This window comes from Silurus aristotelis (genome assembly GCF_946808225.1).
Source record: "Silurus aristotelis genome assembly, chromosome: 10".
Taxonomy (NCBI): Eukaryota; Metazoa; Chordata; class Actinopteri; order Siluriformes; family Siluridae; genus Silurus; species Silurus aristotelis.
Genome location: NC_139583.1, coordinates 19,865,580 through 19,888,549, shown reverse-complemented (window position 1 = coordinate 19,888,549; position 22,970 = coordinate 19,865,580). Strand labels below are relative to the sequence as shown.

Here is a 22,970-nt window from a genome sequence, read left to right as displayed (position 1 = left end):
CTTTTACAAATAAATTCCATTTTAATGTGTTTTTTCTATCAAGATGTGTTATATTAGTAGACAAATAAACGTGAATGCTGTATTACATGGAACAGATTTTTACATTTTGTGGGAATGACAAATGATCATTTTAGCATTTTAAGCCCACAAACAGTTTAAAATATAAACAACAAATTATGTACATAAATAATGTATGTATATATATATATATATATATATATATATATATATATATATATATATATATATATATATATATATATATATATATATATATATAATTTATTTATTTTTTAATGCCACTTTAACTTACGGTTGGATGCATGAATCTTGCAGATGTTCAAATCAAATATCAGAATTTCAATGACAGGCTGTTTTTTTGTTTTTTTTTAAAAAGCAGCCCTTCAGGATTTTCACACACAATTGTCTCTAGAATTTACATATAATGGTGCAAAATAAAGAACTAAGCATCCAGTGAGTGGCAGTTCCACAGATGGATATGGCTTGTTGAGAGTGGTTGAGGAGAACAGCCAGAATTTTAAGAGTTGACAGGAATTTTTTGATAACTAAAATAAACACAGTGAGTAGACAAACAATCCAGAATGCATTATCACCAAACTTGCAGAAGCAGAAGACCAGGAGTTTGTGGTTACAGTGGGCAAAATGAACAGGTGAAGATTGAGGAAAAGAAAAAAAAAAAAACACCACCTGGTAAACTGTCAACTGTTGCACCATATTGTGTAAACTCTAGCAACTGCTGTGCATGAAAATCTCAAAAGATCAGCAGTTTCTGATGCACTCAAATGAGCCCATCTGGCATCACCATGCCATAGTCACGGTGATCACATTTTTTCTAATCTGACTGTTGATGAATATTAACTGAAACGCCTGTCCTGCATGGTTTATGCATTGTGATGCTGCCTCATGATTGGCAAATTAGAAAATTGCATGACAGTGCTAGTGTACAGGTGTACAGATGTGCCCATTTTGTGTACAAGTCTACGATTTTGTCGCATGCAAATTACTTTTATTCACCCACTTATTCACTTATTGTATACTTTATCCAGTGTATATAAGCTCTTTTTACCACTCCCAAATTGAGTAGATATTCAGTTCCTCACACTTTCACATATAAATGATTTGAAATGACCGAAATTAGTTTGAAAACCTTCAAATGGTGCTGAACTTGCTATCATTGCTATGAGTTTTATTCATTATTTCATTCATTTCTATCCATTTTACAAAATGTCATTGATCTAACATTCCTCTTACCATTTAATCTTTTACCTCCATCGTATATTGTGCTTTCAATATATTATTACCCAAAATATAACTCAGTAACATGATGACATATGGGTAACAGGGCCCACAACAGCAAATTATTTTAGCAAACAGCGAAAATACAAATGATTTCAATTATGGCCCCTATGTTGCAAATATATCACTTATCTTCTTCTTTCGGCTGCTCCCATTAGAGGTCGCCACAGCAAATCATCTGTCTCCATACCCCCCTGTCCTCTACATCTGTCTCTTTCAAACCAACTACAGTACATGCATGTCTTCCCTCACCACATCCATAAACCTCCTCCTTGGTCTTCCTCTTTACCTCCTTCCTGGTGGCTCCATCCTCAGAATTCTCCTACCGATATACCCCATGTCCCTCCTCTGCATATGTCCAAACCATCTCAATCTCGCCTCCCTCACCTTGTCTCCAAAACGTCCTACACGCGATGTCCCTCTAATAAACTCATTTCTAATCCTGTCCATCCTCGTCACTCCCAACGAAAACCTCAACATCTTCAGTTCTGCTACCTCCAGCTCTATCTCCTGTCTTTTACTCAATGCCACTGTCTCTAATCCATACAACATCACAGGTCTCATCACAGTCCTATAAACTTTCCCTTTCACTCTTGCAGATACTCTTCTATCACAAATCACTCCTGCTATCACTCTTCTCCACCCACTCCACCCTGCCTGCACTCTTTTCTTCACTTCTCTAACCCACTCTCCATTACTTTGCACTGTTGACCCCAGGTACCTGAACTCCTCCACCTTCTCCACCTCTTCTCCCTGCAACTGCACCACTCCACTGCCCTCCCTCTCATTCACACACATGTACTCTGTCTTACTCCTACTGACTTTCATTCATGCAAATATATCACTTACATCTCATGTATTCTCTTATTTACTTTTTGAGCCTTTTTAAAGTAACTATACATCTCCACATAAAATAATAAAAGCATAGCTATAATTTTATTCAAATATTATTAACTGATCTGTATAACAGAATTTTTTTACATGATGATGTGATTGATTTTATGTTAGTTGACACACACGCTCACACGCTCGCATGCTCGCTCGCTCACTCACTCACTCACTCACTCACTCACAAAGATGACAAGAAAATCTATGCCATTTATCTATGCCAAAATAGCTATGCCATTTTAATAGAAATGTCTTTTTCCATTGTCATAGTCTCTGGTATGAAACACTGTCACCAATAATGTAGAGCCAATAATGCTGAAAAATATCACTTGCTCACAATCAAGACTTAAAGTGGACTTGTTTGTTCACTGATGATGATGGAGGTTGGAGGTCAACTCAGACTGTCATGAGTTTAAAACCCAGCACTACCAAGCTGTCAATGCTGGGTCCTGCTGAGCAAGCCCACTAACCATTACCTGCTCAGTTGAGTAACTGAGATTACAGTAAGTCACTCTGCATAAGGGCATCTGCTAAATGCTATAAATATAATGCAAATCTATATATTTTTAAAGGTATACTTTCTTTGCAGGTTTGAGAGTAAATGTAGGGCCATGCCTCTATTTATTAACCTAATACTAAAAATAAAAGAAACAGAATGAGTATGAGTATGCTTACAATAATAATAAATAAATACTTTTACACTTTTATTTCTAGTTAAATCTGGATTCAAATGCATGTAAACATTAAAATGGCTTGAAAAATTAAGACTATGTATTAAAAAAGACTCTGGGTGTATTAAAATTGCACATTATGCCAGAAAAAAATGCTTAATTTCTAACCAACATTGTGACAATGTCGATTTTGACATTTTGTAAGAAATTACATTACATTATATATTATCTGATATATTGATTATCAATTCCATCTGAGCTCTTAGCTTGTGGGCACATTCATTAGGTTATGAACAAAAACATAGACAGTTTGTGTATGTGACAAATAAAATTTGATTTGATTTGAAAAGATTAATTTACTGAACTGACTACTGAGTATTTCTGTTGAACTGGTTAAAAATTAAAATATAAAAAATCAACCGTTTATTTCAGGTCTTTTACACTTAACACTGTGTCATTATAATAGAAAAATACATGTCACTTTCCTTCACAAACCTTACCAACCCCACATTAACATATACCGTGCTGTATTTTCTACGAACAGCGACCATGCAGGAGAAATTAAAACTAACACGGAACACATGAGACCAGCAAGAACATAATTTCAAACTGCTGCTCCTGCTGCAGCACAGGGCAGTGTAACATTTCTCTGAGGAGGTTCCTGAGAAATGGTTTTTATAACACTACACTTTTGTTGACTTGAAATTAAAATTCTGATCCAGGCAAATCTACAGAATATGCAGTCAAAATTAATATGCTGTAATAGTTTTCTATCTATCTATCTATCTATCTATCTATCTATCTATCTATCTATCTATCTATCTATCTATCTATCTGGTTACTTTGCTAACATAAAACATTGACAATTAATATGACTAAACAGCAGGCTTTTCATAGATAAGAAACAGGATGGATGGATGGATAGATGGATGGATAGATGGATGGATAGATGGATGGATAGATGGATGGATAAATGGATGGATGGATGGATGGATAGATAGATAGATAGATAGATAGATAGATAGATAGATAGATAGATAGATAGATAGATAGATAGATAGATAGATAGATAGATAGATAGATAGATAGATAAGATACTAATAATAAGTTTACTAAAAAATAACCAGCATGTTCACATTTGATTGTCTATCTATCTATCTATCTATCTATCTATCTATCTATCTATCTATCTATCTATCTAGTTACTTTGCTAACATAAAACATTGACAATTAATATGACTAAACAGCAGGCTTTTCATAGATAAGAAACAGGATGGATGGATGGATAGATGGATGGATAGATGGATGGATAGATGGATGGATAAATGGATGGATGGATGGATAGATAGATAGATAGATAGATAGATAGATAGATAGATAGATAGATAGATAGATAGATAGATAGATAGATAGATAGATAGATAGATAAGATACTAATAATAAGTTTACTAAAAAATAACCAGCATGTTCACATTTGATTGTCTATCTATCTATCTATCTATCTATCTATCTATCTATCTATCTATCTATCTATCTATCTATCTATCTATCTAGTTACTTTGCTAACATAAAACATTGACAATTAATATGACTAAGCAGCAGGCTTTTCATAGATAAGGAACAGGATGGATGGATGGATGGATAGATGGGTGAGCAGATAGGTAGATAAACAATCAAATGTGAACATGCTGGTTATTTTTTAGTAACCTTATTATTAGTATCTATCTATCTATCTATCTATGTAAGATCCAAATGATTTGCTTATAAAAACCTTATCAAATTGTTTTCTGCTCTTTCCTCATTTAGAATAAGAGTAATAACTGGCTTCATTTCAAAATCATATTGTCTCAAGTCTGGTCATTGTAAGGTTTTCAAATGAATACACAAATAAAATCAACAAAATTTCCCTTAAACTCATGTAAAAAATACTCCAGTAAGTGATCTAATTGGGATCTGAATAGACTTTGTGGATTACACGCAGAAACATTACATACATTGATTTTGGATTCTTCAAGTTGACAGATTTTGGTCAGATTTCTGCTTTTAATTTTGTTTGGATAATATATTATTTGGCTGTATCTCTAAAAACATTATTTAATATGAATAAATTAAACACCGGTCATCATCTGGCAAATATTGAGTGTGATATTTATTGTTTAATCATTTTATTTATTTATTACCCCTCTGTAATATCCTGCCTTACATTCAACACTACATTTTCATAAGCAGAATTGTAAAAGTGAAAGCTAACAAATAACCACTTGCTTGTATTTTTATGTGGTGTAATGTGTGTCATCTCATAGTCTATATTTATATATATTTATAACAAAAATAAGTAATAAATAATAATAATAAATTTCCTTTACTTACCCGCATGCATGTGGCTTGTTGTTCTAATCGAGCACATAAACACGTAGTGATGTAAATAAAGAAATCACACACAAAAAATTACATTCGCGTGAATTTATAAAAAAAAAAAAAAAAAAAAAAAAGGAAAATAAAAAATTCAGAAGTTGCTATAATTTCGACTCGTATGCCACCCCTTTCAGCCGCCGTTAAGGGTGTAATAATAACACGCATGCGCGGCAAGGTCCCGCTAGCGTCGCTGGTCGCGCCGTTTTGTGCGCAAGCGCGGAACTTGTCGCGCATGCGCGGCGTAAGTCGGGTAGTGACAGCAGGCGCTCCCGATAGTTGCGCTCAGTACTCAGTGAATGTAGCTCCTGTACACGCACGCACGTACGTATACACAGACACACACACACACACGCGCGCGCGCGCACACACGCGCACACACGCTCGCTCACTCACTCACTCATACACAAAGCTTTGACCATGGCGGAAGAAGACGACACGAAAATCAGGATTCTACAAAGTCTGCGAGGGAAAATCTGTAAGTGTGAAATCGTCCACCTTTATTACTCTGTTGTATATGTGTTTTGGTGGAGGATGAAAAAACAACACACACATACAAAAGTGTATGATCGACACGAAGAGGGGCGCGGTAGGAGCAAAATACACAAACATAACGTGGGTTCAGATGAGCTCGGGTCTAAACATGTTTACATTTAGACAAAATATCAACGTGATCGGGTTTTGGGAAAGTGTGAAAGTCGGGCTGCGCCAGCATCAAGATGAGTTTACCAGCCGCTTTGGTGGAAGACTGAAACCTTTTACCAGGCACATAAAAGTTAAAACGACTTCACTTCCCTTTTTCTTGAAACACTTTAGACAGTGTAGATGCGCAGTGAGGCTGAATGATGTGAACTGGACGTGAATCACTCACTGTACTCGGAATGAGAAACACACAGAGAAGAGAAATTCAGCGAAAACATGCCGAATTCATGTACACAGGAAGTCGTTCTGTCTTTACAAAAGTACACTTTATTTCATCTCTATCTGATAACACACCACATTATACAACCTGTCAGACTTTGAGACAAATCGCTACACTGCATAGATATCTGTTCGTATATACAATCAGCAATAAACCTCGTGTGAGAAATATCAAATATATTAGACTACACTAAATTTATATAAAGTTTACTCTATTATCTATTGTATATATATGTATATATATATATATATATATATATATATATATATATATATATATATATATATATATATATATATATATATATATATTATATAGCTATTAGACACGAACGGAGAAGAGAATAGAGTGTGGAAAAACAATAATAGATACAATTATAATAGTGAAGGTTTATTTTGCTCAGTATCAATACCCTGATTGTTTATTACAGTTATTTAGGCAATTTAGGAAAAGACAAAAATATAGATAGATAGATAGATAGATAGATAGATAGATAGATAGATAGATAGATAGATAGATAGATAGATAGATAGATAGATAGCGATGAGAGGAAGAGATAGAGAAGTGGATAGAGTGTTAACACACAAATTAGAAGTTTGCGATTTAAAGTTAAACGTTTATCTAAAATCACCATTCTATCTATCTATCTATCTATCTATCTATCTATCTATCTATCTATCTATCTATCTATCTATCTATCTATCATCGTATTGCGCTAATATGAAACATTGGCAATTAAAATAATACACAACAGGCGATAGATAGATAGATAGATAGATAGATAGATAGATAGATAGATAGATAGATAGATAGATAGATAGATAGATAGATAGATAGATAGATAGATACTTTTTCTATCCATCAACTGTGAACAAGCTGGTAACTTTAGATAAACTTTTATTCACAGTCTTAATTTACATTATCTATCTATCTATCTATCTATCTATCTATCTATCTATCTATCTATCTATCTATCTATCTATCTATCTATCTATCTATCTATCTATCTATCATAATGTGTAATTGTTAACTAATGTAAAGAAGCAGCATGCTATAATTCATATAATAATAATTATAGATAGATAGAGAGGACTGTAATTTTGGCAACTAATGTTTAGCTAAAGCTACGAGTTCATGGATTCTGCTTACTTTAGAAGGCAGAACATTGCAATTGCAATTAAAATAGTATTAAGTGTTTTAAGTACCTTTCAAAAACTGAAGCCAGCCTTCCACTCTGTCATACGAGCTATATACGTTATATGAGATAGCAAACGAGAAACGTTTCAGTATTAGTTTGAACATAAGTACATGTTTCAGGCTTAAACAAACCATTTAACTTGAATCATGTAATTATACACTACATCCTCAACAAGAGGCTCTCTAACATGGCATATATTTATTTATGGAAATGTTATTACATTTCTGGAGAGTTCCTAAAAATGTCGGTAAATGTTTATGACACTCTAAAGTTTATTTACTCCTTTATTGCCTATTTCTGACATGTAATTATCATATCAGTAGGTGAGATGATATTTAATCACAATCTCCACAGGACTGTGATCCGATGTATGTTTGGTTTACAATATCAAACACAATTTAAAATAATTTAAAAAAAACATCATTAATAAACTATTGTTCATTCTGGCAGAACTTTCATGGTCTGGTGAACAGATATTTGGGATTGCTTTGTGGCAATCTGTCCTCAAACCTGTCCAAGAGAAGAACAGAAGAGAGCTGTCCTTCTGCTGGCTTCCCTTTCGAACAGGACAGACTTTGTCCCCAGCGCACAACCAGTGCCCAAATAATGCTGCCTAATTTCACAGCACCCTACTGAGTGCCTGCATTCTCACATGACTGCAATATTGTACAGGTTGAATATAGTGCTGTTTAATGTACCCAGTGCCACACATTTCTTCTTATGATGATGATGATGATATGACATTAACACATTAAGAGAGTTCCTTCTTGGCTATTTAACACTATGCACACAAGCAAACAAACAAACATTACACAATAAATTTCAGTCATTTGTCTTCCTTCGATTTTTAATACACATATAAAACACATTATAAAACTATATTGGAGTTTATTTGCTGATTGGGTTTATCCATATTTACCCTGCCATACTACATTTTTCATATTTCCTTGAAAACCTTTAGGCCAGGGATCAGTACGCTAATGGATTTTCCCTTGATCTTAATGCTGGGGGCTGTTAGATAGTTTCAGTAAATCTAATATCACATGCACTTTTTGTTTTCACTACCACTTTTTTTTTTTTTTTTTATAAACACCACACCATCCTGCTCTTCGTCATTGGCACGTGGACAAAAATCGACTTTTCTGCGTCGTCCCTTTAATGTGTGTGTATGTATGCAGTAAAACATTTTTCCCAAAGCTTCTCCAAACTGGATGAGGGCACTTACACTTGCACTCGATTGTAATGATCATTATCTCTATTCATATATTTATGGATTTCTATTTCATATCAAACACAACCAGTCATGCAGTAATATAACGTCTTGTAATATCGTTATACTGGCCACTTTAAAATTCCATCAGAGGCGATTGTCAGTGTGTGCAGCATCGTGTTCATCATGTTTGTCATGTTTGCAGAGCAGCGTAAGGGTCCAAGCATCCCTATTATGGAGCATATGTGTCCTGTTAGGAGAAAACAGTCCCGCTTGGAGTTCACGGGGATCACGCAGCGTCAAATAAGCACAAATTGTAGGCTTTCGGGATGCAACGATGTAGATTTACTTATACTCATAAAAAAAAAAAAGAAAAAGCTCTGATAGCACGTGAAATTATATGAAGTGAGCATAGCATGCATTACTGCACTGATGAACACACTGAAAATTATATATTACAAGCAACCGGTGATTTTATGACGTTTAAACAGTATGTTTAATGAAGAGCTTTAAGGATGGATATCCTGTGCATGCAGAGGACACTCAAGTGCGAGAAAGAATTGCACGTGAGACTCCTGTAAGCACTTAGACATCAAGGTACCGAGGCACATGGTTTCCAATTTAAGCTTTGCCTGGCTTCCCTTGTGCTCTCTCCACTGTTTAAATATCATTACATTAAACTCGTTTTTAGATGATATTCTAGGCTGTATTTTTTTCCATTTGTTGTTTATTTGACTATACAGAAAACAATTCTGTATTTATAATTCGTGCATTCCCACAACAACTATTTCATGCCTGTACTTTCCATCTGTTTCATAGTGATATCAAGATCGGTATGATGTCAGGATACTTGTTATAAATGTTATGTATATTATATATGTACTGGTTCACTACTACGTGTTATTGTACTATAGTATATAGTGGTGCGTGTGTGTTTTAGACTATCAGCATATCTGTTTTCAGTCGAAGTGTTTGTGTTGTTTATTGGGTGTTATTCAGGTGCTAAGCCTCAATCTTTGTTCTTCGCTGTTAACCTTTTGCCACGTCAGGAAAATTATTGTTAATTGTCTGTGATGTTATATTAAAAAATGAAAGTTAAATCAATACTGAAGTTTTTCCTGTAAACCTTTTAATATTTTAGTTGCTTTGCAAAGTTCATCTGTTTATGTCCGAGATGCCCAAATTAGGGCCTTCAGGCTGAAGTTGAACCATGGTGACCTTTGATTTGGCCCGCCGTGCCATAAGAGAATGGCATATAAGAACAATGCCATTTGGAAAAACCTTTGAAAAAAATAAGGACCAGCTTCATTTTTCTCATTAGAGGTCAATGAAAAGCTGTGTTAGGCAGAGAACTGTTCAATAAATTGAATTGGGTTGCTTTTCATTGTAGTATTAATTTTAACAAACTAGAAAATTAAAAATATAACTGCGATAGTTAAGCAAATTACAGAGTAATGTTTTTTTATTTATTTATTTATTTATGTAATATTATGGAACAATGGCATCTTTCATTTTAATATAATGTTTGGTATAATACAAAATCTTCTCTCTGGCTCACAGCCCAAACCAATGAAGTACAATTTTTTGACTCTTCATAGAAAAATGTGTGGGCACCTCTGATCTTTATCAATCATTTAAAAGCAGAAACTCTTCTTGAAAAAGTACCTTTTTTATTATTTCATCAAAAGGAATTACTTTCTACTTTTGATTTGTACCACTGTACCATATATATATATATATATATATATATAATATATATAATGTGTGTGTGTGTGTGTGTGTGTGTGTGTGTGTGTGTGTGTGTGTGTGTGTGTGTGTGTGTGTGTGTGTGTATATATATATATATATATATATATATATATATATATATATATATATATATATATATATATATGTATGTTAGGTTCCTGCTATAACTGAGTGGAAAAAAAACTAAATACTAAGCTTTAAGTCAGAAATATGTCACATCACACAAGGCTTCTTGACTTCCGCTTCCTGTTGTCGTTAATGTGTGCTCATGTGGCCTGTAGTGAATAGAATGTGTCATTTGGGACACATCCAGTGTGAGTGGACTTACAATGGCAGTGTTTAATAGAAGTGTATAAAGGCAGTGTTTGTATCACCAGAAGTGTATGTGTGTGTATGTGTGACCGTGTGAAAGGTTGATTCAGTTTTGAACTGAATGAGTCTGGTGCTGAATGGATCTCGTTCATTCACAAAAATCACTTTGCACTTTCATTATGAATAGCAGAGTATTCTCTGCTAAGACTCCTTACCTTAAATCATATCCCCCTGTCTCAGTCTAATTATGCCTCTCCTTATCATGATACATTAGAAATGCAGGACTCACTGTCACATGGTTTAAGCTCATGGACTAGGCTAAAAGGCTAACACTGACAGCGGTGGCTCATTAAGGAGCTGAGCAGCTGAACAGCATGCAGTTCTTTTGAGACTTACGCTTCAAATTGTCTGGTAGTAAAAATGTGTTTGTAAATGTGTCTGAGCAGCTCTTGCGAGGAGTAGGAGTTAATCCTGAGTGTAAAGGCTTGATGTGCATGACAGTACAATATTGCCATAATATTGCTCAACTGCTGCATGGTTGAAGTACTAAAAAGTATGTTAAACACAACGGACAGTCATGCTAGTGCTGGATTCTAGCTCATGGGTAGGAATAATAATAATAATAGTAGTAGTAGTAGTAGTAGTAGTAGTAGTAGTAGTAGTAGTAATAGTAATAACAGCTGTAAGCATCAATGAAGGGGACCAAGCATTTTTTTAAGACTCACAGCTATAGAGACAGAGCACGACCAGAAGCCATTGGGATTATGAGTTCTTGTTCCCAGGGAGATTCAGTAAATTTGACGGCAGTACGTCAAAGCTGTTGCTGAGATATTGCCTCACTTCCTTTTTTCAGTAGCCCTCCCAAGTTGCAAATGAACTCGAAGCTTGTCTGAAAATATTTTTCACAGAAATGATATAAAATATCGAAATTTGAGTACCATCACACCCCTAGTGCCTGTATACTTACTGGTTTCATGATGTTTACATTGTTGCTTACAAGGGCAAAAGTCCACATTCACATATTTCATATGGCAGGATCTATACAGTAGAGATATATAGATATGTATTATATGTAAGCCTAATAAAGTGACAATATTATCTTATATTAATATAAGGAGATTATATATTTATATTAAAAGGAGAACATTATACGCGTGTTGTAATCGAGTATTATTTTTTCGCTGCAATTAAGCCTTCTTTCTGCCTGTCCTGCTGTTGCAAATGTTTCTGTTTTGAGAAATGTAATGTTGAGAAAGAATGAACAGAAATTCAGGGAGGAATATCGAGTCAGTATTTCATTCCATACCTTGCTGTCACAATGCAAATGATTAAGTTAATATGCAACTGAAAGTGTAATTAGATTAAAAGAACCACTGTGTGATCGGAGCGGTGATTATACAAATTGCTTAGGGTGAGTGAAAAATTATTTCAGTTTTGAGAGCCAAAACTGGTGTATAAAATGTGTTTGAGATGTGCCACATTGCAAATCTTTTTGTAAAGTTGCTGTAAGGTGTCATTTTTAAAATGTCATTGCATTTTTATTTATTTTTCCCCCAGAAGCCTTATCTAATTAGTTGCTTTCCAAACATTTTTTTTTTTTTAAACACGTTTCTATATACACACCATCAACATGCACACCACTATTAACAAAACACTATCGGACTGGTTTCTTTTAATTTTTGTTCATTGGCTTTGTGTGGAGCTAGGGCACAAATTCCCCTCAGGGATCAATAAAGCATATCTGCCTATATCTGACTAATGAATATCTGAATACTGCTTTCTGTATTCAAATACTGACACGTCAAAGAATTAACCTGGAAATTTGAATGACTGTGCGCATCCCTGATTGAAGCTTGGCTATATAAATTGTGTTTCCTGATCTGTGACAATGGCAATAGTGTGTTCTATTTAATATAGGGGTGGAACTATACACAATATTCATGGTTCGGTACGTACCTCATATTTTAAGCCCCGGTTTTACAATTTCGGTATGGTTAGGGGCAAGAAATGCAAAAAAGAATGATAATAATTGCCTGTCATTTTTTATTAACACTGTTTTTTTAATCATTATTAACAGTTGTGATCATTAACATTGAAATTTTTTACATTTTAAAACATTTTCCAATCAAATGCCTGTTTGGTTAAATAATATACAAAAGAATATTTTATAAAAAATTAAATAGAATAAATCAAATGAATGCAATACACTTTTTATTATATAGATAAATTAAGTAATCAATTAAATTTACACATTAAATTGATTAAATACAATTTAACAAATGGAAAAATGTAATTAAATAGTTTACATTTGTTAGACCCTATTTGGGTAATACAGATGAACTTGAACTTATGTCTTCATTCCTTCTATTCTTTATTCATTTACTCCCTCGACATGTGGAATTGTCCAGATTTTCTCCTTTTAAGAAAAATTATTGCAGCTGGACATAAAACGCTAAAGAATCCATAGCACTAGTGTTAGCCACTTCCTGGTTAGCTGCTAAACAGGAAGTGGGTTCTTTAGCGTTTTCATGCATGCGCAAAACAAATCTTATTTCCAGTACGGAGTGAGTATCCACAGTGACACTGCTCTAACTCTAGTTTCTTTTTTTTTATTTATACCCCTGGCATTTTTGTGAATGTTTTCAAGTTTAATCATAATAATAATAATAATAATAATAATAATAATAATAATACAAAATTATATGCACTCAAAGTGCAAGGCGGAGACTAAACAAACTCAGTGAACTCAGATTTTAACTCTGATGATCCGCACGTAAAAAGGATTGCACCAAAAGCCCTGTACCAAAAATTTCATCACGAATACGTGTACTGTTACACCCTTATTTAATAATTAAATGTAGAATCCTAGACATACAAAATAGACCAAGCCCCAAAGAGAGAAAATCAGAATCAGCTTTATTGGCCATGTATGCCTGAGCCTGCAAGGAAATCAGTTTCTGGTTTAGAGTTCACCAACAGTGCACATTTATCATACAGGTACTGCACAGCAGGGCCGGACTGAACAACATAGACTAATACAAATGTGATTAAAACACATCTGAATGACCAAGCATAGAAGACAGACATTGACCTGAGACAGAAAGTAAGAAAATAGTGCAGTGATTAACCAGTTGGTTAAATAAGCATATTGCACATGGATATATGAAATATACAAATTGATATGAAGCTTGAAATCATTGGTTAGAAAATGAGTAAGAATTAGACGCATGCGGTCCTGAGACTGCCTGTGCTATCATTTACTTGTTTACCTTTGCTGCAGTGAACCGGTTAAAAAACTAGAAACAGGAAAATTCACTTCTGCTACACAAAGTTCAAATCATGATAATGATTCAATTAGTGTGGTTTTTTTTTTTTTTTTAGACTATTTGAACTATTTACCAACTGTTCTAAGCTCATCATTTAATAGAACAATATTGAATGTAAATGAATAATCCACATGTTTAAATACAAGGAAAAGGAAAAGCGATCATGTATGTTACTTTTTGTCTAATTCTAGCTTTTATTTTACCTGGAAATGTAAACAAACTAAATCAAAAGCTTTATTTGCAGCAATTTGTCTACTATAACTTTTATTAGATGTATTATCATAGAGTTATATTAGAAGTCAACTTCACTGTGTAGGCATAACACCACTGATCTCATGTTCTTTACAGTAAATAGAAATCAGTTTGGCAGTCGCCACAGCGGATCATCCATCTCCATACCCCTCTGTCCTCCACATCTGCCTCTTTCAAATTAACCACTTGCATGTCTTCCCTCACCACATCCATAAACCTCCTCCTTGGCCTTTCACTTTTTCTCCTGCCTGTTGGCTCCATCCTCAGCATTCTCCTACTGATATACCCCATGTCCCTCCTCTGCAGATGACCAAACTTCTCAATCTTGCCTACCTCACCTTGTCTCCAAAACATCCTACATGTACAACGTCCTCTAATGAACTAATTTCTAATCCTGTCCATCCTCGTCACTCCTGACGAAAATCTCCATGTTCATGTGTCAAATGCTATATATATATATATATATATATATATGCTATATAAGTAATAAAATTGAGCATGCGTTTCTAAGGAATATGACAATGCAGGCATATACCGTTAATGCAGGCAATGTTTAAAAGCCATGCTTGTTTAAGAGGAGACGTCCGATTATGATGCAATGTGCACCGATGCAATAAAGAATGGTAACTTGTGTAAGAGTCATTCATGCAGATTTATTTCCGGCTGCTCCAGCTGTGCCCTCAGCCATCGATGCTTAAAATCCCTTTTGGGACTGAGAGTAATGTGTGTGTTTTGACAGCGTTGTTTCCTGAAGCAACAAATGAACTCGGGTAGTGTTTTACCTCTGCGGCGAATGAGCGGATTGGTTGCTACAAAAGCTTGCTCTCTTCCGTTGTCGCAGGCTGTCCCTATAGATTTCACAGCGAACTCCCAAGTCTGTCTTTTTCCCATTCCAGAAAACTGTTCTGATGAAATTGGAACCACAAAGGGGATAAGATACAGCTAACATCACATTTGTGTTTCGAGTTCCACACCCTGAGGCTTTTAACTTTTTTTTATAACAAATACCAATCGCTTTTGTTCTACCTGATGCCTTTTAGCTCTTAATAATCTAAACAACATCTCTAAAAGAAACGTGATTACAAATGTAGCCCGATTAGCATTGTCGGCATGTGTGGTTAACAGTATAACACTGCGTCGTCTTTCTAACCTCCATTCACGTCATTTACTAATTCATACCCACTAACTAATTCTCCCCATCACATTACAAACAACCAAGCTGGCTTGTGCTTCTACTAAGACACAAACCCGTGTTTTTCACCAATATAGCTCAAAAAGTCTCTAGCTGATGTCATACATATTCATTAAATCAACACTGTCATTTGCATGTCAGAGCATTAAATAAGCCTTTCAGAAGAGGCTTAGAGCACAATAAAAATATTTCTATTATATATTTTTTTGAAAATACGAAAATAAGAAAGGAGTAACAAATATTCCTAGCTAGTAGCTTCTTTTATAATAACCATAAGCTATAACAAGTCATTCCTGTGCCAACATATCTTTTTTGTTTCAGTCTATTAATTTATTCTATAGTTAATCTTAAATGGTAATGCCATGCACATGAATGTATGAATAAGCTGTTGTTATTATTAGAAACAGTAACACATTGGACACAACAACACCAATCAGTGATGGAATAATGGCAGTCAATGATTGGTCATTGGGTACAGTGGAGATCAGTGATTGGTTGGATGAAAACATTGGTGACCAATGATTGTCATGTGGAAACATGATCGACGATTAGGCATTGGGAACACTGGTAATCCGTGATTGGGTGTTGGGAAGAGTAGTGATCAGTGATTGGTTGGTGCGAAGAATAGAGATCAGTGACTGGTTGTTAGAAAACGGTCAATGAAAATCTTGATGATCAGTGATTGACTGTTGGGAACAGTGGTGATTAGTGATTTGTCATTAGGAAACATAATGATCTGTGTTTGGGGGGAAAAGATTAATCAGCGATGAATTTTTATAGAACAATAGTGATTAGTGATCATTAAGAGCATAAACTCACAATCATGACACACTCCCATCATGTCTAGATATTAGCCAATCCCAGCTATCAACCGTCTTTTCGTCTATAAATGAGCTTAAACACTGTTCATCTCAGCTGTTCTAGAATGTTCTATAATTCTGGAGCACTGGAGTTCTGCAACCGTTTTGCTTTAAAGTGGCTGTAGTAGTGTTTATGTGCGCATGTGTGTGTGTGTTTGTAACTTGTTTGTTCAGGCTTTGCCCTCTTGGTTTGCGTACACTTCCGTTCCTATGTGGCACATGCTCGTTTCCCTACAGATCGCACCTGTGTGTGTGTGTGTGTGTGTGTGTGTGTGTGTGTGTGTGTGTGTGTGTGTGTGTGTGTGTGTGTGTGTGTGCGCGCGTGCGCGTGTGTGTGTGTGTGAGAAAGAATACGTGTAAGATAAAGTTGACTGCAGGGCATTGGTTGCTGTCACACACTCTCTAAAGCTTTACTTGTGGGAGATTATACTTCCTCTCTGTATGTGTGCATATGACATCACGCACTCATGTCAGAAAGGTATGTACCGAAGAATGTGTGTGCGTGTGTGTGCGTGTGTGTGCCTGTGTGTGCCTGTGTGTGCCTGTGTGTGCGTGAGTGTGCGTGAGTGTGCGTGAGTGTGCGTGAGTGTGCGTGAGTGTGTGTGAGTGTGTGTGAGTGTGTGTGTTTTTGTGTGTTTTTGTGTGTTTTTGTGTGTGAGTATAGATTGGTTTCTCTTCTAGAATTACCTGGAATAGAGAACTGTGCTTGCATAGACAGAGGCATGAACCGAAATTTTGAAACTCTAGTATCGTTACAGTGTATATGGGTGGGGTGTGTGGAGTGTGTGGGGGTCGGGTAAAGGATTACATAGGCTAGTCAACTAGTTGATTCAGTGCAGAATACTTTTATTAGATTTGACTGTGGAAATGTCAATTATTTGGTCGGCGGAGGAAAAAACATCAAAGCAGACAGGACTCTACTTCTTTTGCTTTGATGTTACTTCAGCACTTTGATATCATTGTACATGAAGTAAAGAGGTGACTGTGTAAAACTAAGCATGATCCCATTCGGCTGGTTTAGAGTCTGACCAGTGCCACACGCTGACTCGCAGAGGCCCGTTCAGGCTTTTCAGACAAAAGGGAAAAAACGTTCCCTGGTGCTCCCGTAGGCACTGCAGCCTCCATTCATAAAGAAGCTAGCATTTCATTACTTAACTAGAGGTTCCACATCACCCATTTATCTTCAAAAGTACATTCTCAGAACAAATTCTTTAAACTGTAAGAATGGTGATCAGATTCGTTGGGGAAATGATGGTTATTAGTGATTGTTCAATGTAAAACCATGACAATCAGTGATTGGTTATTGGGAACCATGGTGATCAGTGATTAGATGTTGGTAAGAACGGAGATGAGTGATAAGCAAAACTCTTTAATTGTGTACCATGATTTGCAGATTATTCAGAAATGACCAGGACTGTAGCTATCGATAATTTTTGTATTCGAGCATTCTACCGATTATTCCATCAATTAATCGACTAATCGGATAAAAAGTTAAAAAATAATAATAATAATAAAACTTTCTTTTTTATTAAAGAGCAATACTAAATTTGCAAGAGAATATAAGATGGGTCTCTTAAAATGAACTAGTAATTTGTTTACTTTTTAGATAATATAAAAAAATACATTTGCTGAAATTGCATACAAAAGTATCTGTGAAAACTAAACTTATTTAGTGCATTTAATTGCCATATTACATCAAAATTCAAACACAAATATATCAATAAAACTATCAAAATCAATTTCAAATTACTTTTAAAACTTTGACGGTGTTTTCTTTATGTTTTAGTTTGAAATTATTTCTACTTTGAAAACTTTTCACCCCGTTCCTCTAGTTTCAGCTTAAGATATGAACAACATATTTATTGCTATTTTATTTTTTGACTATTCGGGCAACGTCAAATTAGAATCATCCATTTAACTAAACAAAGCACCGTTTTTCCCACGGACGGTTATTACTGACGCACCGGCTGCTAAACTCTTAAGAGCCCTGTACAGGTAACACAGGAGACGCCTGTAGAATGCAAAACATTGAGGTACAGGGAGAAAACAGCGAGGGGCGAGGAGAGGATTCAGGCCAAAGAAAACACCAGAAAGTTTCCAAAGCTTGGGATAATTTCAAACTAAAACATAAAGAAAACACAGTTCAGTTCAGTTACCGTTTATAAAGTAATTGGAAATTGATTTCTATATTTTTTATTTATATACAGTGCGTTCAAAGAGTCCCTCCACAGTAGAGCAGGTAGTGGAGCAGGTTTTTTAAAGCTTCAGACAAATACACGTACTTACTGCGTGGAAGATTTCAGGCAACTTTTTCCGGAGACAAGAAAACCACATCGCGATACTGTGCGAGATCCAATAAATAAATACGAGAGTGAGAATAATAATGAGTGTCATTAAACAAATAGTTTCCCATAACCTACTTAAACTGCAGAGGGACTTTTTGAATGCACCGTGTTTGTATTTTCATGTAATGTGGCAATTAAATGCACTAAATGTGTTTTAGTTTTTACAGATATTCTTGTGTGCAAATTCAGCAATCGAAATGTACATTTAAAAAAAAAAAAAGAAAAAAAAATGACTCGTTAGTTTTATAAGACCCGTCTTAGTTCCTCTTTCTTATTTAGTATCCCTCTTTATTAAAGAAAAGGTACTTCTTATCTGATTAATCGATGGAATAATCGTAGAATACTCGATTTCTAAAATAATCAATAGCAGCAGCCCTAGATACAATACATCATACTAAATTCACAAAAAAATGAGCACTATACAGCATTCACAATATTCATAATATATAAAAAAATCATATACGATGCTTAAATGAAAGTCACAATACATATAAAATTCTCAATAGACGAACCTCTTGTGATCTTTACAGCATGATATTTGTAGCATATATTATGATTTTTTAATGATGTTTTAAGACTTTCAACTGAACTTGAAATGCATCATGATGGATAACTAATGTATGTATATATGACTGTACTGTATTGTTTACATACACACATCTGTGAGTGGAGACACTTGCTGTAAATATAGTAGTAAACTCATAAGGTCTGACATGAACTGACAAAAACTGGACTGGACTTTAGATTTCAGTTTTTATTTTTTTTCCCCTGAATATCATAGACTTACCCTTAATCATACTCCACTCCAAGTTTGTGCTTTAATTACTGGGTTGTATTCGTGCAACGTGTAATAAATATGGATGATATGTGGCGTTTGTGTATGTGTATGTGTGTGTGTGTGTGTGTGTGTGTGTGTGTGTGTGTGTGTGTGTGTGTGTGTGTGTGCGCTCTTGTTTTTCTGAATCACTGTTTTGCTGGAAGTCGCAGTGCATTCTGGGAGGAAGTGAATACTTCTCGCCTTTAACCACATCTTACACACGATGCAGTTTAATATACAGTTCTGCGTACATGCACACACTGAGACACACACACACACATACACACACTGTTTTTATGTGACAAAACCTGCAACTTTAATAAAACAACCTAAAAGTGCCAAGCGAATTCCTTTTGATTACTGAGGTTAGGATTAGGGTTTTGGCTCATGCCTAGTGCTTCAGGGTCACCTCTGCATCAAGTACAGCTATGACCAGGATAAACTCTCACATCATTTTTTTTTTCCTATTACGAAAGGTTCTTAAGCCTAGAAAAGCAAAGACAGCAGTATCACTATCAAAAAATCTGCTTCGACTTCCTATTCATTAGATACACTCAGTACCTGTGTTGTATTCAGATGTTTGTGTGAACTTTTGAATGCAATAAATCGGGAATTTCTAAGCACAAGCTTTTTCTTAGATTTGTACACACGTACATATAATGCACAGCTTTGACAGTATGTACACAAAGTTCTTAGGTTGAAGAATGTTTTTGCTCATAAATCTACCATTATGCTTGATGCCACCATGTCTCCTGGCCCAAATGATCTAATTCCCCATATACAAATGGCATCCTTGTTGCTGGTATATTTTACAGTTTCAGCATTTAGCAGACACTGTTAACCAGAGCGACTTACAAAGTGCTTTGAAGTCTCTATAAAGCATCCTAATGCTAGTTCACTAGATCAGGACTAAGAATAACATAAAGCTAAAAACCCTGTTCAGGGGGGGGGTTCGACATAAAAAGCAAACATAAGAGTGAAGGGATTTTTTTAAATAATTGTTTACTCAAGTGCCCACTGAAAAGGTAGGTCTTTAGTCTTTGTTTTGAAGGCTGCCAGTGACTCAGCTCTTCAGACAGCCAAGGAGGAGTTTGTTCCCCCACCTGGGTGCCAGGACCGAGAAACATCTTGACATGTGCCGTCCTTGTAACTTTGCTGACGGTGGGGTCAAATGAGGTGTGTTAATGACTGAACGGAAGTTAGGTGGTGAGCAGGGTAGCACTAAAAGCACCATCAGAAAATAAATTGGATTAGATAACCCCAGGCACCTCCCCTACTCCCCCCCCCCCAAGGTTTTGTTTTTCTATTAAATGCACACGTATGCACGTATTATTATTTTTTTCATACAATAAGTCACAAAAATAAGAAACAGCAAAGGTTAATACCTTGTCAACTGCTTATCAAATCACAAATCTTGCATTTGACTGTTTCCAGATGGCGGTAACAAAATGTCAAGGGTTTATAACGGCAAATAGTTTTTAATGTTATGACCTACATTCCATATATGGTTAACCGTATAATCAAACGGTCATTACCTGTTTTAAATAAACAGTGACATAGGGGCTACACATAACTGGTTCAACTTCATTACTTACTTGTGTATGTGTGTGTGTATCTGTTTGTAGGTCTCCTTAAGCCTTATTTTTGTGATGGTTAATAAGGGCCACTGTAAAACTTGCATCCCTCCTCTGGGATTTCATATTTAATTTGGGGGGGGAGACACATTTTTGAAAAAAAAGCAAGTTTTGCCATAATTGATGTGCAGTTGTTTTTTTAAACTGTAATTTGCATTTGCATATTACGTGTGTTTTTCAGGTGAAGGCCGGAACCTCGGCATCGGTTCTGTATCGAATCGTCTCCGAGACATTGGAACATTTTGCACCATCAGTCTGGACCAAGAGGAAGTGTTCCGCACTAAAGTGTATGACAAGAGTCTGAGGTGAGGCGTGTTCTTTCATGGTTCGTACTTTTACTGGGCACCGTGTATTTCATCGCCTGTGTAGTACTTCGATAGGAAGTAGGAAGCTGACTCATTCAAGCCAGTATTTCATATGCTAAGTAGTGTATCGTGTACACTGCGTGTGTATACACACACACACACACACACACACAAATATGCACAAACACATGCAGTAAGTGTATGAATGAATCCCAGTTTAGTTTTCTGGTTTTGTGAGTAAAATCTTGCATCTATTTTATTTTTTTTCAATCTTTTACCATCTTTCTCTCTCTCTCTCTCTCTCGCTTGCTCGCTCTCTCTCTCTCTCTCTCTCTCTCTCTCTCTCTTTCTCTCTCTCTCTCTCTCTCTCTGTGCCACTGTCTCTGTCATTTTATCAGTGTTTCACAACAGTGTGTTGTTCTCTGTGCTCACAGGATTGTGACTCAGGAAGTGTTTCCACCCACGTGTTTCTCTCTCTTTCAGTCTCTCTATCCATTTTTGAATCTCGCTCGATCTTACACTTAGTACAGTTCGATTTTGTCTGCTTTATTGGCATGACATATAATGGATTGTATCGACAAATCTGTCTGCGTTATTCTGTTTCTTCTCTGTCTCTATATATCTCCATGTCTCTGTGCCTTTTTTGTCATCTTTCAAAATCTCTTTGACTCATTTTCTCTCTCATTCTCTCTCTCTCTCTCTCTCTCTCTCTCTCTCTCTCTCTCTCTCTCTCTCTCTCTCTCGCTGTGTGTGTGTCCTTGTTTTCTACATGTGCTGCACAGTTTGAACCTTTTTCCACCAGTGATATTTGTGTGTGTGTGTGTGTGTGTGTGTGTGTGTGTGTGTGTGTTATCACAAGTGCGCGCATGCGTACTGGACTGCGTGGGCTGTGAGTGTGTAATGTGTTGCATGTGTGTGTGGGCGGATGTTCGTTCTCGTCTGCAGTATGTGCTGAGGTATTCGACCGCACTGACTCCATTCGTACACGGTCATTCTCCCCGCTCTCCGAAATCTGGAGCTTTATTCTTATAATATTATTGCAGTTTTATACATTATTTAGCAAGTTCATTTCTGAATCTAAAATGTCTAAATGATATTGTACAAATAGACCACAATTTTCTGCAAGATAACAGAATGATCATCCCTACGTGATATTATATTGCCATGATACTGTATCAGTAGCATTTATGGCTGATTATAACGTACAATATCACCAGATCTGCCAATCGCTACACACTTGCCATAGAAATCTTTTTCTTCCCAATAAAACAGGAACTGAGCCAACCGACATGTGAATGTGGAACAATTTGCACAGGTGTTATGAACTCTCTTATATTAACACTCACTTCCTGGAAGCTGTGTCCCCTTTCCCCAATCTCATGTGCTTTTGATTAGCACAGAGATGCTCTTGCGGGTTCACTCATTTTCGGTCAGGTCGAGTTTGTTATTAATGTGAAATAAAATGTATCAGTTTATATTTGACAAAAGCTAACATTAGACATGAATTGAGCGTCTATAGTACGTTTATTAGGGATACACCAAAATTTTTTTTAAAATGTC

The 22,970-nt window shown here is 35.7% G+C and overlaps 2 protein-coding genes across 3 annotated transcripts in view; one reads left to right on the top strand and one right to left on the bottom strand.

Moving 5' to 3' along the window:
- Positions 1-5,427, bottom strand: part of fbxo36a (F-box protein 36a) — a 48,075-nt gene extending 42,648 nt beyond the window's left edge. The window contains exon 1 of one of the 2 annotated variants that reach the window (XM_083552745.1): positions 5,247-5,427. In XM_083552745.1, the coding sequence (XP_083408871.1) occupies positions 5,247-5,252 (6 nt within the window). In that variant the 5' untranslated portion in view covers positions 5,253-5,427. The remainder of the gene's footprint in view (positions 1-5,246) is intronic. The other variant, XM_083552746.1, reaches the window with a different exon arrangement.
- A 75-nt stretch (positions 5,428-5,502) lies between these two features.
- Positions 5,503-22,970, top strand: part of rasa2 (RAS p21 protein activator 2) — a 47,985-nt gene continuing 30,517 nt past the window's right edge. Inside the window, exons 1-2 of the mRNA XM_083552659.1 lie at positions 5,503-5,766; positions 21,287-21,410. Of these exons, the coding sequence (XP_083408785.1) occupies positions 5,709-5,766; positions 21,287-21,410 (182 nt within the window). The 5' untranslated portion in view covers positions 5,503-5,708. The remainder of the gene's footprint in view (positions 5,767-21,286; positions 21,411-22,970) is intronic.